This window comes from Hippichthys cyanospilos, chromosome 7, assembly GCF_059441005.1.
Source record: "Hippichthys cyanospilos isolate Australia breed blue-spotted pipefish chromosome 7, RoL_Hcya_1.0, whole genome shotgun sequence".
Lineage (NCBI taxonomy): Eukaryota > Metazoa > Chordata > Actinopteri > Syngnathiformes > Syngnathidae > Hippichthys > Hippichthys cyanospilos.
The window spans coordinates 5347662-5361884 of NC_142375.1; the positions used below are offsets into that span (position 1 = coordinate 5347662).

Here is a 14223-nt window from a genome sequence, read left to right on the forward strand (position 1 = left end):
CTTTAAAAAAGTAAATAGTTGTTGTTTTTTGTTAGGGGTATGCTTATGTATTACCATATTTCTCTGCGTACAATTCGACCTTGCTGAGTGCAATTCGAGCCTCTTTTTTTTCTTAATTTTTTTTTTAACTTCAATTTGGCTGAATTTGACAAAAACGTGTCGATAAGTCTATCCCTGACTTTAGTGGTTACATAGATCATTGCTGTCTTGTTATAACACATGGTGTTGTTTTATTAAAATGATGAAATCATGTTACTTTTCGTAGCATTCCTTCATTGTATATAATAACATACTGTTGCGGGTCGGAGGGTGATGGGGTGGGGCAGAAACAAGATAAGTGCAAGGCAATCTGTGTGTGCTCGTAGACACAAATGCTGAAACTATCGTTGCAACAGCAAAATGATTTGATGTTTCAATGCACAGCTGAATATTAATTTATCGAAAAGCCCGAAAAGTCATCATCACTATCTGATAAGCCAAATAGAAAATAGACGTCCTGCTTGTAGTTTGCATAAACATCCTCGTTACCCTGCCACGAGTAGTCATCTTCGGACCCGTCCAATTTGTATGGAATGGAAGTCTTTGCAGATGATTTGCTGATCTTCCTACTTGGGATATTATCCCAAGCTTTCTTTACCCAAGTGACGACTGTTGTGAGATCAGAGCGTGGAAGGTCACCCTTCGCTGTTTGTCCCCCCACCTGCCGACATCCTTGCCGGCTTTGGGCTGAAGGAGACAAGTCAAGCCGTCTTTTCTTTTTCATAATGCGTCAAAGTCCATCGTTGATGACAACAAAGAGTCAATAAGGCGTCGCTTGACGAACGTGCCCTTTTCGACACTCTGTGCAAATGCTCTACAGTAAAACCGATACTATATTGAATTAGAGGTAGATAGAATAATTTTAAGCCTTTTAAAGCCTATTACTTATTTTGCATTCAAATGAATGCTATTCAAACAGTTGTGGTAAAGTAAATTGGACTGTACTCAGAGAAATATGGTGTGTGTTTCATCCCAGACTTCTCTGTTGCAGACTGACTTCTGTTTTGTTTTGTTTTTTTTCTTTTCTGTAGAATAGAAGTTTTATGTATCGCAGAGCATTGTCAGTATCGATTACTAGGTGTCAGTATTGGTGAGTACGTTTGAGTAAGTGTACACGTGCTATAAAACATTCATAATTTAATGGTATTAGTAAATGATATTATATGTCTTCTTGTAATGTTATGTGGCTGTAATTATATTAAATTGCTTTATGTATGAATTGTGTGCTAACATAGATTTGCCTCAAGATAGTTTGCTTTGCTGAACAGCTATGCAGTTGTTTTTTGAGTTGAGTTGATTTTTTACAAATACAAGGAAGCCACGGGATGCAGCATCATGTATTTCAGGAGGGGAGGGTGTTTGTGGGAGGCTTAGCTTTTCAAAGACATAAGATGAAAGACTTGGTTGGGTCTTTTATTTGCAAAGCACAAAAGAAGCCACGTATAGGTAAATATTTTCAAGTGCGGTATTCTTTGATGTTTTACTCTTGCTCCCAGCAGCACTCACAGCATACTGTACAAAGGTGGGAGTGGCTCACTCAAGATGTAGCGTTTGACTCCTGATATCAGCATGACACTTGCTCGGGAAACAAAGTTTCACTGGTTCTTCTTTTGAATCCTGTTTCAAAAATATATCAGCACCATCTTTATGCAGGATGATATACAATGCTGCTGTTTTGTAAGAGGCCGTGCATGTTGTGTAAAAAAACATGAGCTCTTTTACCATATAAGCGTATGTCTCCGTATGTCTTTAGGCTGTGAAGCTCTCTCACTGGGCTCTCCTCCGAGATTCTGTTTACTACACCTTTTCCATCACAGCCCTTATTGCGGTAAGAGACTCATTTTGAGAACTCTTCAAATTTCACCCCTTGGACTTCTAGACCAGTTCCCAACCTTATTTAGGTGACGTCAGCCAAGTGTGTGTGTGTGTGTGTGTGTATGTGTGTGTGTGTGTATATGCCAACTTTTATTTTGCCATCAAAAACACATTTTCATTGTTTTTGTTCACATTTTCAATGCATGGAAGGACTTTTGAGATGTTTCAAATGCCACTAAACCAAAATTATTAGTGTCAAAGTCATTATTGTGCAGAAAGAAAGCGTCTTTTCGCAAAATACTCATCTTCTCCTATAGTCCAAAATAGCTATGTGTCACCCAAATGATTTTTTTTCAAGCAGTGATTACTAAAGAAGAGAATAATGTAGAATCTTACTTTCTTTGTCTAGGTAAAAAAATGGAATCCAATTAATCCAATCATGTGGTACCACCTTTATGTACATAGACATTGCACACAATATTTTCTCGACCTTGAAAGATGCGTCAAAATGCTCAAAATCAGCTGACACTTTAAGGGTTTCCTTTTTGGCACTGAAAGAGTTCAACTTTAGAACATTTCAAACTTCATTTGTATTGGTCCACAAAAAAAATAATCAACATAAAGTGTCCCCTTTTGGATCATAGATAAGATCTGTTATCCAAGTAAAATAGCATAATTATTAAAAAATATTTGCCCACAAAAAAACTTATATAAAGTGTCAGACCTCAAAAAGAAATAATGATAAATACATGTTTGTCTGCAGAAAAATATTAAAACCTATATAAAGTGTCAGACCTCAAAAAGAAATAATTATAAATACATTTTTGTCTGCAGAAAAATACTAAACATTAAGCGTCCACTTTGGGATTACAGTAGAAATCTGTTCGCAAAAATACATCATTAACCTAATTATTAATATTTCTCCACCAATATATACTCAACAACGTGTCAGACCTGTTTTCCAAACAAAATAGTTGAAAAATATTCAACTTAAAATTGAAACATTTTGGGATCATAGTAGAGATCTGTTCACAAAAATAAATCATTAAATTGACAGGTAACGAGGGTTGCCACGTGACAAGTGGGGTCAAATCATTCGAGTATGGGGGAGATTTAGAGTTTTTAGATTAATGAAATTGAATAACTTACCGTATAAACAATGTTTCTGATGAACTTAAATTTTCCTGAAACATAAAATTAATTCTATATTTTTTTAATGGATTTTTTGGCATGTTTACTTGTTTTATTTAAAATCTTGATTACCTCCTTGAGGTCCTTCACGTACACCCAGGGGTACGAAGTCAGCTTGGTGTTTGAGAGCAGCAATTTGTGAAAATGATGCTTATATGTTTAACTGGATCGTCTTGATTGGATTGTACATTCAAATGTTGAGAGAAGGTTAAATCAAGGTTTAAGTTCATCCTGCAATCTCAACCACCGACAACCATTGATTCATTATTTCATCTTCAATTATTTCATGTTGGCTTGAAACACAAAGATATTTCTTACTGTAACGTAAGTGATCAGACCACATCGTTTTGTTGCATGCTCAATTATTAAATCAAAGATCACATTTTTCTGTGTTCTCCTCTAGTTCATCTACGATGAAAAGGTGTGCTGGTGAGAAAAAAAACCCCAACATAAATATTTGTTTATGTTTAATTTAAAATGTTAAAATCTGTGAAAATGCAGTAAAATTACTTGTTTTTTGATGCTTTGAAGGTGGGAGTCTCTTGTTCTGGTTCTGATGTATGCAATCTACATCCTCATCATGAAGTGAGTCACTTTCGGATTGATTTCAATTTGCCAAATAGACTGGGCTCTTTTCTAGCTTGGAAAAATAGCGTATTTTCTACATGCTGTACATCACAAGGTTTTTTTCAGGACTCGATACATTGATTTAAGTCCGTCTTCAAAGCACTAAGCAATGTATTCGAAACGGGCTTTAGTGTGCACCGCTTATTACAGATACGAAAATGAAGATATATATAAGCTAAGCAAAACCTTGCTATGACGAAGCACTGAAATTAATGTAATGTAGGGCTGCTGCCGTTAATTACATTTGCAAATCACCAATCAAAATCAATTGTCATCATTGGATGCAGCATATCTTTGTAATACGAATTAGTGGACTTAAATATTTTCTTTCCATATTTCTATCTTACCTTTCCATTAATGTTTTAGGATGATGTGCACAACTATTTTCAAACACGTACTTGGTTGTTTACTTGAAACTATAATTACATGACAGTAATATTCTGCATATGTATCAGAAGAGGCTAAACCATTTTGTCTGCTATGCACATGACGTGAAGTTAAGCGCAAAGAGCCCTTTCTAGCACGTTCTGTACTCTGCAACTGTATTCATCCATCTGTCACTGTCAGGTTTAACAACAGGGTGCAGAGTTATATCAACCGTCGTAAGAAGAGCTCAGTAAATCTGGTCAATGGGTTAACAGGAAGCACTGATTTGGAAGATGTTACTTGCGATGCTACCGCTGTCCTGCTCAAGAAAGGTAACACCTATCTCTTTCAGCCCTCACCCTCCCAAACTGGTCTTCGTGGGTTTAAGCAACCTATGCTGTGTCATAATTCTGACTGTGTACGCTGATTCTATTAATGGTGTGCCATAAGAATGTAGAATACTGGTACTTAATTGAGTTGAAATACAAGAAGGTAACCCGCCCTTAATAGCAACAAAACTGCAAACTGCTACCACATAAATAATGTTATTTTGTTTGGCAGCAAGTAGTCCCAGCCTCTTGCCCGCAACCAGCTTGGATATGCTACATGAAGCATAGCCGTACAGAAAATGCTTTGATGGATAGTTGGATAAATGGGTAGATGCATAGATGGGTTAATGGCTTAATTTTTTATATACATGCATATATATATATATATATATATATATATATATATATATATATATATATATATATATATATATATATACAGTGGTACCTCGGTACTCGACCGCCTCTATACTCGACCAAATCGGTGCTCGACCAAAAAATTCAAGTAGGTAATGCATCGGACCTCGAACAGATTTTCGGTTCTCGACTAGCCGAGCCGAGCCGAGCCGAGCCGAGCCGAGCCGACCCGAACGCGCTCCTCGGCCCTTCTCGGCCAGCGGGTAAGCGCCAGTTCAACTCAGACCGCCAGCGGAGTAAGACGTTTGTTCGAGTATTTCTTCCCGGATTTAAACTTTTTCGTGTTGCTCTAGCCCTTAATAATGGGTCCAAAGAAAGACAGCGATAAGGGGAAGGCAAAGAGGAAAACAATGAGGACCACTATTGAACCGAAGAAGGAAATTATGGCAAAATATGAACGCGGTGTACCTCGCGTCGCAGTTAGCTAGCGTCATCATGGAAGGAGTAACTCCCTCCCGTCCTCTCCACATCCATTCCTGTATGCCATCAACCACTCTCCAAAACGTAAGTAAATTATACAAAATGGTTTATAATGCTTTATTTATCTTTATCTTTATCATGTACTGCTTGTGCACATTTACTTGTGCACACATACTTTCCATTATTTCTTATGGGAAAAATGGTTTCGGTGTTCGAACAAATCGGTGCTCGACCACCACCTCAGAACGGATTATGGTCGAGTACCGAGGTACCACTGTATATATATATATATATATATATATATATATATATATATATATATTATATATATATATATATATATATATATATATATATATATATATATATATACACACACACATTTTCCATTGATCTATCTACAACTTTATCGCTAGTCGGTTTGCGAGGCGGCGGCTCGGCGCAGTGAATAGCACGTCCGCCTCACAGTTCAAAGGTTCAAATCCACCTGGCACCGGCCTTCCTGTGTGGAGTTTGCATGTTCTCTCCGGGCACTCCGGCTTCCTCCCACTCCCCAAAAACATGCATGGCAGGTGAATTGGACATACTAAATTGTCCTTAGGTGTGATTGGGTGCGTGATTGGTCGTTCGTCTCTGTGTGCCCTGCGATTGGGTGGCAACCAGTTCAGGGTGTCCCCCGCCTACTGCCCAAAGCCAGCTGAGATAGGCGCCAGCAAGCCTGCGACCCCTGTGGGGATAAGCGGCTATAGAAAATGGATGGATGGATGGGTTTGCGAGGCAGCAGCTTCATTTGGGAAGCCCAGAATTCCTCCTCCCCTGCCACTTTATCCAGCTCCTCCATGGGAATACCCAGGTGTTCCCAAGGCAGCTGAGAGACCCAGTCCTGGGTCATCCATCAGGACATCCTCCCAGTGAGACATGCCTGGAACATCTCACCCTGGAGGTGTCCAGGATCTCCCTGACCCGATGCCTGAGTGACCTCAACTGGTTCCTCACGATGTTCCTCTACTCCCAAGTCCTTCCTTTTTCCTCTCTAAACAAGAACCGGACATCTTACAGAGGAAAAACTCATCTTGTCCGCTTGCATCCAGGATCTCGTTCTTTGGGTCACGACCCACAGCTCGTGGCCAGAGGTAAGGCTAGGAACATCTGCAAACAGAGCACTGAGCCTTTTGGCTCAGCTCCTTCTTTACCATGACAGGCCGATACAGAATCTGCATCACAGCACACGCTGCACCGATCTGCCTATCGATCGATCCTACCCCCAGTCTTGAACAAGATCCCCGGATACTTGAACTTCTCCTCTTGGGGCAGGACCTCAAACCCGAACCGAAGCGGGCACTCCAACTGAGGACCATGGTCTCAAATATGGAGATGCTAATTTTTATCCCAGCCACTCAGCTGCGAACCACTCCAGTGAGTGTTAGAGATCACGACCTGAAGAAGCCAACAGCACCATATCATCCACAAAAAGCAGACATGCAATGGTGAGGCCCCAAACCGGACGCTCTTAATGCTCCAGCTGTGCCTAGATATTCTGCTCATGAAGGTAATTAACAGAACGGGTTACAAAGGGCAGCCTTGGCATAGTCCAACCTTCACTGACAACGAATTCACTGAAAGAATTCAATGCAGAGCAAACTCTTGACACCGGTGGTACAAGGAACCAACTGCCCATATCACGGGGGTTGGTACCCTGTACTCCCGAAGCACAACACAGAAGTTCCAGGGGAACACATTCAAACGGCTTTTGGAAGTCCACAAAACACATGTCGAGTGGTTGAGCGAACTCCCATTGACTCGAGGATTTTGCAGAGGGTTTAGTGCACTCAGATAACATGGTTTTGTTTCATCTCTTTCCAGCTAACTTCCAATACAAACCATCTGTACTGATGGTAGATGAGCTTCTCTCTGCATACCCACACCAGCTGACTTTCTCTGAAGCCGGCATGAGGATCATGATAACAAATCATTTCTCTCCAAGAACCCGCCTAACCATGGCCTCCCGGATGCTTATCAATGAGGTTATTTATTGATTTAAATATTTATTACAACACATTTTGGATTACAGTTAAATGCGGGTTTTAGATTATTCAATAATACAGCTAACATTTTTCCTATCTCTCTGTCTGAGTAGCCAGGTTTTGTACTGAACTCTAGATACATATTAGTAATCTCACATCATGTCATGTGATTAAAAAAAACAACAACATGTTTTCTAATCACTGCCAGAGACAAAGGGTGATCAACACCACCGAGACCCGAGTCCACCGCGTCACCAAAGGCGCATCCGATTCAGCAGCCAGGGCCAGGGGAAGACGAAGCTTAGAGAAAGGTGCTGCCGAGCTAGGCCTGAATGGGAGGTACACGATTGAATGGCTGGAGTCCGAGATGGAGAATGATAATGAGGATAATGAGAATAATGAGAATGATGAGGAAAGAGAGGGAGAAGATGTCAACGAAGGCCCATTGGTGCCTTTTAAAGCCCCAGGTATTGATTTGGAATCAAATGCTAATTGTTCATTTAGTTTTATTAGTTTGCTACTACTGATGCCATCTGCTCTTTTCCTGTCTTCTGCCAGCGGGTGTGTGTAATAAGCTCAAGTGGTTAACCATGTGGCCGTTGTCTTTGCTCCTATTCTTCACCGTGCCCAACTGTGGCAAGCGGCGTTGGGAGAAATGGTTCATGGTCACTTTCTTCACTGCTACCATCTGGATCGCTGGACTTTCCTACATCATGGTCTGGATGGTCAGTCCACTGTCACTCCCAACACCAGTATTTTCAATTGTGAAAGGATAGCTTTCCCATCCCGTCTTTGTATATATAACATTGTATTTTAGCATTTTAACTGAAGAACATCTTTCAGTGGCTGTCACTAACGTTTTCAGGTGACTGTGATTGGCTTCACGCTCGGCATCCCAGATGTTATTATGGGAATCACCTTTTTAGCAGCAGGCACCAGCGTCCCGGACTGCATGGCCAGTGTTATAGTTGCCAGGCAGGGTATGTCTGTTCAAAAACACTACAAAAAAAAAAGATATAAATACATAACTTTCACCATGTATTCCAGTTCCTGATGGGAATGTAAACTGGCAGTGCATGAGGTGTAAGGACAACAGTTAAAATAAGCTATTACATTACTGCTGAGTGGTTACTATAAGACTTACAAAAACAACTTTCCTCTGCGTACTGAGAATTTTACTTAAGTTTGTTGGTTGAGCTGCTACAAAGTGTCAACACACTAATACAGCGGTGTGAAAATGTGGTTGTCTTCTTCCAGATTTCTGTCTTTTTTGCATCAAATTGTCATCAACCCGAGAATAGATAAGATACAGTTTATAAATGATGATAATACAAATATTTCTTCACAGCATGTATGTACTGTATGTACCGTATGTTGACTGCATATAACGAAAGAAATGGCATGAATAAAGTATAAAGCGGACTGGCTCACAGACCTTGACAGTGTTGTTCTCCTTGCCACAGGTCTGGGGGATATGGCCATCTCCAATTCTATCGGCAGTAATGTGTTTGACATCCTGGTGGGTCTGGGCCTGCCGTGGGCACTGCAAACACTCTGCATAGACTACGGCTCCATAGTGAGTGCTTGTTAGCATCCCAGAGGAACTATGCTGGTCTTTGACTAGAATAGAAACAGAGCTAAGTTTGTCAAGGATATGAACAATTGTTTACAGTGAAGTGCGTTACAAAAATATACTTTCACTTCTGCAGTGGGCATTGCCCTTGCTCTTTATGATGAGGTTAAAATGACTGAAAGGATTTTAAAGCTTTGAGGATTATTTGGAATAACCTGACGATTATTTAAATTGAATACATATTGTGATTATTTCAGAAACATTACTGCAGTTTGCTTTGAATTGCTCTCTGTTGTTTTTTTCAGGTGCATATTAACAGCAGGGGACTCATTTTCTCAGTTGGACTCTTACTGGCCTCGGTCTTCTTCACTGTGAGTGTGGCACATCAGTCAGGCAACGTTAGCTTTATTGTCATTGTCTTCACACGTGTGGACGTTCAGTACAGGCCAAACGTTTCGACACGCTTTCTCATTCAATTTCTTAATGATTGCCAGCTCATTTGTTCTTGCCAAAAACGTGAAGGTTTAACGGTATCGAATACTGTATTCCAAACTGTCCGAATTGTGACTGGTTGTTCATCTGTTTGTGCCCTGCGATTGGCTGGCAACCAGTTCATGGTATACATTTCCTACTGTCTTGAATAGGCTACAGCGGCCCTGCAAACCTCAAAAGGACAAGCGTTGAAGATAATGAATGGATGAATGAGTGTTTATCAATGCAAAACCTTTGCATATGCTAACATATACCCAAGGGTAATACCTGGCACAAACAAAAATGCGAACGAGCTAAATGTATACAAGGCAGTACTATATAACATGCTGAAGATTAGAACTAACATTAGCTAGCATATTATCCACAGTCATAAGTTGTTGGATCAACAAGCAAAACATTCTTACAAAGAAGGTACAACTTACGGACGCTAGTGGAGAGACAGAACAATGTGTGCGTCATCGATAGTGACGCCTCTCAATTGAAGCCACACTGTCCTTCCTCACTACAAAAAAAAAAAAACAAAAAAAAACGAGATTAATCCGTTCCGCGGTTGGGATCGTAACGCGCATTCGCTGTATTGCGGGCAATCCAAACCAATGTTAATTAGCTAATGTGTGGAAAACCCCAGGAAAAACATAAAAATTGTATATACATATTATACAATACACATACAGTATACAGTACATATCTGGTATCAAAAGTACAGTAAGTGCTACTTATATGTAATACACATGCATACAATTAAATAATATCATAACCTCATCACGGCGTATTTATAGTGCATTTTACTGCTTCATTCAAAGTTTAATTGGTTAGCCATGGGTCCCAAGATTGCTAATGATTTTAAAGAGAGAAGTAAGAAGATGATTTATATGGAAACCATGCTGGCGATAACCCTTATTTGGGAATATGGGCATAACAAGCGGCACACAAAGGTAAATAAATCCTTTTATATTTTTTATTTATGGTGTGTTCTGATTGTATAGATGTATATTATTTATATCTAGCACTTACTATACTGTTTTGGTACCAATTTTTAATATGTATGTACAATTTTGATGTTTTTACCTGAGGTAGCATTAGCTATTTAATGTTGGATTGGATTGCCTGCCATTAGGCGAATTCCCTTTACGACCCTAACCACGGAACGGATTAATCTCGTAACGCTGGGGCCCACTGTAAATATATAAAATGTATGTTGCTATTGTACACACATGCACACATACACACAAACACATACACGCACACCATCACCAGTCATCAGGTGTTTCTATAAGGTGCGTCGTAATATTCATGCCTGGATAGATAGTTACTATATATGGGTTTTGCAGTTAGTAGTGGCATGAAACTGAGACGTTGCTAATTTCATAAATATATTTCTTTCAGGTTGGCTCTTCAAAGCAGTTGATTCTTTAATTCCATTTGGTTCTTTCTTCCCTGCAGGTCTTGGGTGTCCATTTAAACAAATGGACTTTGGACTGGAAATTGGGTTTGGTCTGCCTCATCATGTACGCCATCTTCCTCTGTTTCTCCATCCTCATCGAATTCAACGTCTTCATCTTTGTCAACCTCCCAATGTGTCGCGACATCCACTGACTTTGCTCGTCCTCTGCTTTTTTTTTTTTCCTCTGGCAAAGGGAATCAGAGTACTCCTTTTGCTCTTGGCGCAAACAATTGTGCTACCAATGATTTATCTTTGGTGCAATGCGCACCATAGAGGTGAGTGGCGCGTTGCGTATAAGTCTCACAATCAGGGTTTGTTGCAAATCACTTTTTAATGCGTCAAATCTTAACATGACGTGGAAACTGTAGCTTCACTGAGTTAGCCTAGCACTGGTAAAGAAGCTGACCTGGAAGTAAAACGTGATGTTTTAGCAAAAAAACATATTTCTTTTTATCTATATTAAAACTGACTGGAACTGGAAATCTCTTATGCTCAGATTGGTAATCCAATTGTAGAAATCGTTTTCAACTGGAGCACACGTGCTTTTTTTTTTTTTTTTTTTTACAACATAGCATGCTGTCATCTCCCGCTTTGCACGGGGACTGTTGATGTTTAAGATTGTTTGCAATTTTTTCAAAATGATCTACATCCGTGTTTTTCAAATTTTTTGAGCCAAGGCATGTTTTTCTTTTCCCTTTGGAAAAATGTCATGGCACACCACCAGCCGAAAATGTTCCTTTTTTTTCTCTGTAGACTATGTTCACAATATAAAGTCATTCAATGAAAGTTATTCAACAGTAATGAAACACTGTTTAACTCCCCTTAAGGTCTTCTCTCAAAGTACTATGCTGCCACCTCTTGGTGAAGAGTATTTACTACATAATTATGCTGAACACACTAGTCTAAGAGCCATGTGTACTTTTCCAAAAATTAGTGGTTATATAGTTATATAATAGTGGTTGTTTTTATTAGAATCATTGGTTAATTTCCTTGTCACATTTGACTATATCTCGGGGAACTAGTGATTGGAAAACATTGCTCTATGCAAATCTTTGGATTTTTCGTTGTACCATATTTTATGAAATCCACTTATAAAAGGGGATTCCCCCTGCAAGTGGCATCTTGCACTGACACTTTATTTACTGGCTGTTAGTGATTCTGTCACTGGCAGGCACTGGACTGAAAAATGCTTTCTGTGGAGAAGCCAACGTTGTGTAAGGATTGTTCCTGTAAAAAACAAAAAAATGTGCCTGTTGGTTTTGGGCTTTGAACTTGTGTGTGTGCATAAAGAGAAGTCAACTGTATTGCTTATTCTCACTGGTGAGAGCTAATCATAATTTATTGCTTCATTAATTTATTTATGTCCACCACCAGTTTCAGCTTTGGGTCAGAGTGCTATCGGCAGTGCTGGTTATGTTGCACTGTACCTAAAATGCATTTGCGGAAAATAACCTGGTTTATATTTAAGAATAGAACTTTTTACTGTAAATGTTTTGTTGAACTTGGAAATATATTGCCACAGAAGTATCATTGTACTCAGAATGGAAAACGCAATCATGTTGAAGCATTTATTTTGAAAGGATAAGTGGAAGCAAATCTTGTCTGGCATCATTTGGTACAGCGCTGATCCAGAATATATATAACTGACGACACTGATGTTTTATCTTTCACATTATATTGTCTCTTTAATTCAGTGTTACTTATCAAAGTCTTGTATTATGGCATTCCTTATAATTTATGATAACAATAGAAAAATGGTTCTGGCTATTTTGCATGACAACATGTTTTTGTGTACATTATTGACACTGTCAGCATAACTTTAAATCACAAGTGCAAGATGTGGCATTCTTAACCTTGAGAAAAAAAGGACATTTTCTTGCCAAGTTATGAACCAGCCGTAGCATTAACACTCCTTTTTTTTTTATTTCTCTTGTACAGCAGAAATGTTTAGAAGAAAACACAATTAACCAATATACATACATGCTGCTCAGTTCGCATGCCTTTCTTTTTCAAAACAAACAAAATTGTGACTCAATTTGATGTATTTTCAGCACTGTTACTGTTCTGTACATTTCAAAGGGACATGCTAACAAGAAAATGTTGGAAGAATGTCAAATGTTTAGATGCAAGTTCATTTCTAGGTAATTAATATTGCCATATCTTCAATGCTCATTGCTTGTGTATTCAAATATGTTGTCAATTTGGGTCATAGCCGGTAAGACGCTTTACAAAAGTCATCTTGCAATAAACAGACTTATGAATAGACACACTTGAGCCACTTAAAAGGTGGTTTTGCTTTCCTTCATTTCTTTGTGAAGAAAACATACAATTTGCAAAACATTTGCAATCCTTTCAAAATATGTCCAAAGGAAAATACACACTCAAGATAATAAAGTGGACTCACTTTATTTTTATTTCACATCTTAAAAAAAATGCACATGTATTTTCTCACTGACCTATCAATGAAAAAAATGACAACGATCAAAATGTTATAAATATTAATTACTGTGTTTTGTGTTACATTTGTTTCGATTGAAGCAAGAGCAATGCCAAGGTGGATTTTTATTTTTTTTTTATATTGCACATAATTGCCAAGTTTGTGCGTTTCAAAATGACGTGTGGTAGGAGGCATCTTCCACAGGAAAGCCGAATGGCGACCTGTTGTCTCATATTCGTCTTTTGGATCAAAATTAAAATTGATTTAGGGACTAATACGCTATGTATTTACTGTGTACCGTTTTTTAACCACTAGAGGGTAGAATATGACAAAATATAGTACAATAGTAATGCATAGCACAAAACGTGGATTGGGGAAAAAATGAATTGGAGGATATAAGTGAGTGGTGATGCGAGAGAAAGCATCACATTTTCTTTGTGCAATGCGTGAACATCACATTCGTTAGTAATTACGCCACACTGACAACGTATGTAGCCGCTACTACTTCCATTGTCAACTGAAAAAAAAATGACGACGTCGGCAGGAAAGTATGCAAGAGTATGCGCGAGCGCGTGTGCAAACAGTTCTGGTGAAGTTCTTAGACGTCCGTTACCTGCTTCATGAAAAAAGGAGACACGAAAACAATCTGCACTGGCAGACAATTGTGGAGAAATGAACGTTTGAGGACCCTTTGAAAAGGTGAGTAACGTTTTTTAAAATACAATATGGAGCGATGGCGACCGTGACTTTTATTGTCCAGTCCTTTTTTACTGTATAAAATAAAGCTCAAATGTTTGTTTTTTTCTGATCAGGGATATCTCTCTTACTGGATTTTGGCATCATATTTCAAACACGTGCGTGTTAAAATATGACGTAACTTAAAAATGATCAGTTTAAATTAGTGCATTTGATCATTTGCTAAAAAGGGCTTACGGATCTGATGAGTACTGTAGCTAATGCATGTGGCCCTGACGTGTTATAACTGCTCCCCTTCGTTCCAATCCACTCCATGAACTTTTTATCAACGTATTTAAGACTTGTCTCAACTT

The 14223-nt window shown here is 38.9% G+C and overlaps 2 protein-coding genes across 4 annotated transcripts in view; both read left to right on the plus strand.

The window, feature by feature from the left end:
• Window positions 1-11046, plus strand: part of LOC148420766 (sodium/potassium/calcium exchanger 3-like) — a 30385-nt gene extending 19339 nt beyond the window's left edge. The window contains exons 7-17 of the mRNA XM_088419830.1: window positions 1793-1867; window positions 3449-3474; window positions 3577-3630; window positions 4240-4370; window positions 7068-7228; window positions 7437-7695; window positions 7787-7953; window positions 8094-8208; window positions 8692-8804; window positions 9107-9172; window positions 10737-11046. Of these exons, the coding sequence (XP_088275956.1) occupies window positions 1793-1867; window positions 3449-3474; window positions 3577-3630; window positions 4240-4370; window positions 7068-7228; window positions 7437-7695; window positions 7787-7953; window positions 8094-8208; window positions 8692-8804; window positions 9107-9172; window positions 10737-10889 (1320 nt within the window). The 3' untranslated portion in view covers window positions 10890-11046. The remainder of the gene's footprint in view (window positions 1-1792; window positions 1868-3448; window positions 3475-3576; window positions 3631-4239; window positions 4371-7067; window positions 7229-7436; window positions 7696-7786; window positions 7954-8093; window positions 8209-8691; window positions 8805-9106; window positions 9173-10736) is intronic.
• Window positions 11047-13585: 2539 nt separating this feature from the next.
• LOC148420767 (ras and Rab interactor 2-like) overlaps window positions 13586-14223 on the plus strand; it is a 30837-nt gene continuing 30199 nt past the window's right edge. For all 3 annotated transcript variants that reach the window (XM_088419768.1, XM_088419769.1, XM_088419770.1), the window contains exon 1: window positions 13586-13873. The gene's annotated coding sequence lies outside the window, so the exon portion shown is untranslated. The remainder of the gene's footprint in view (window positions 13874-14223) is intronic.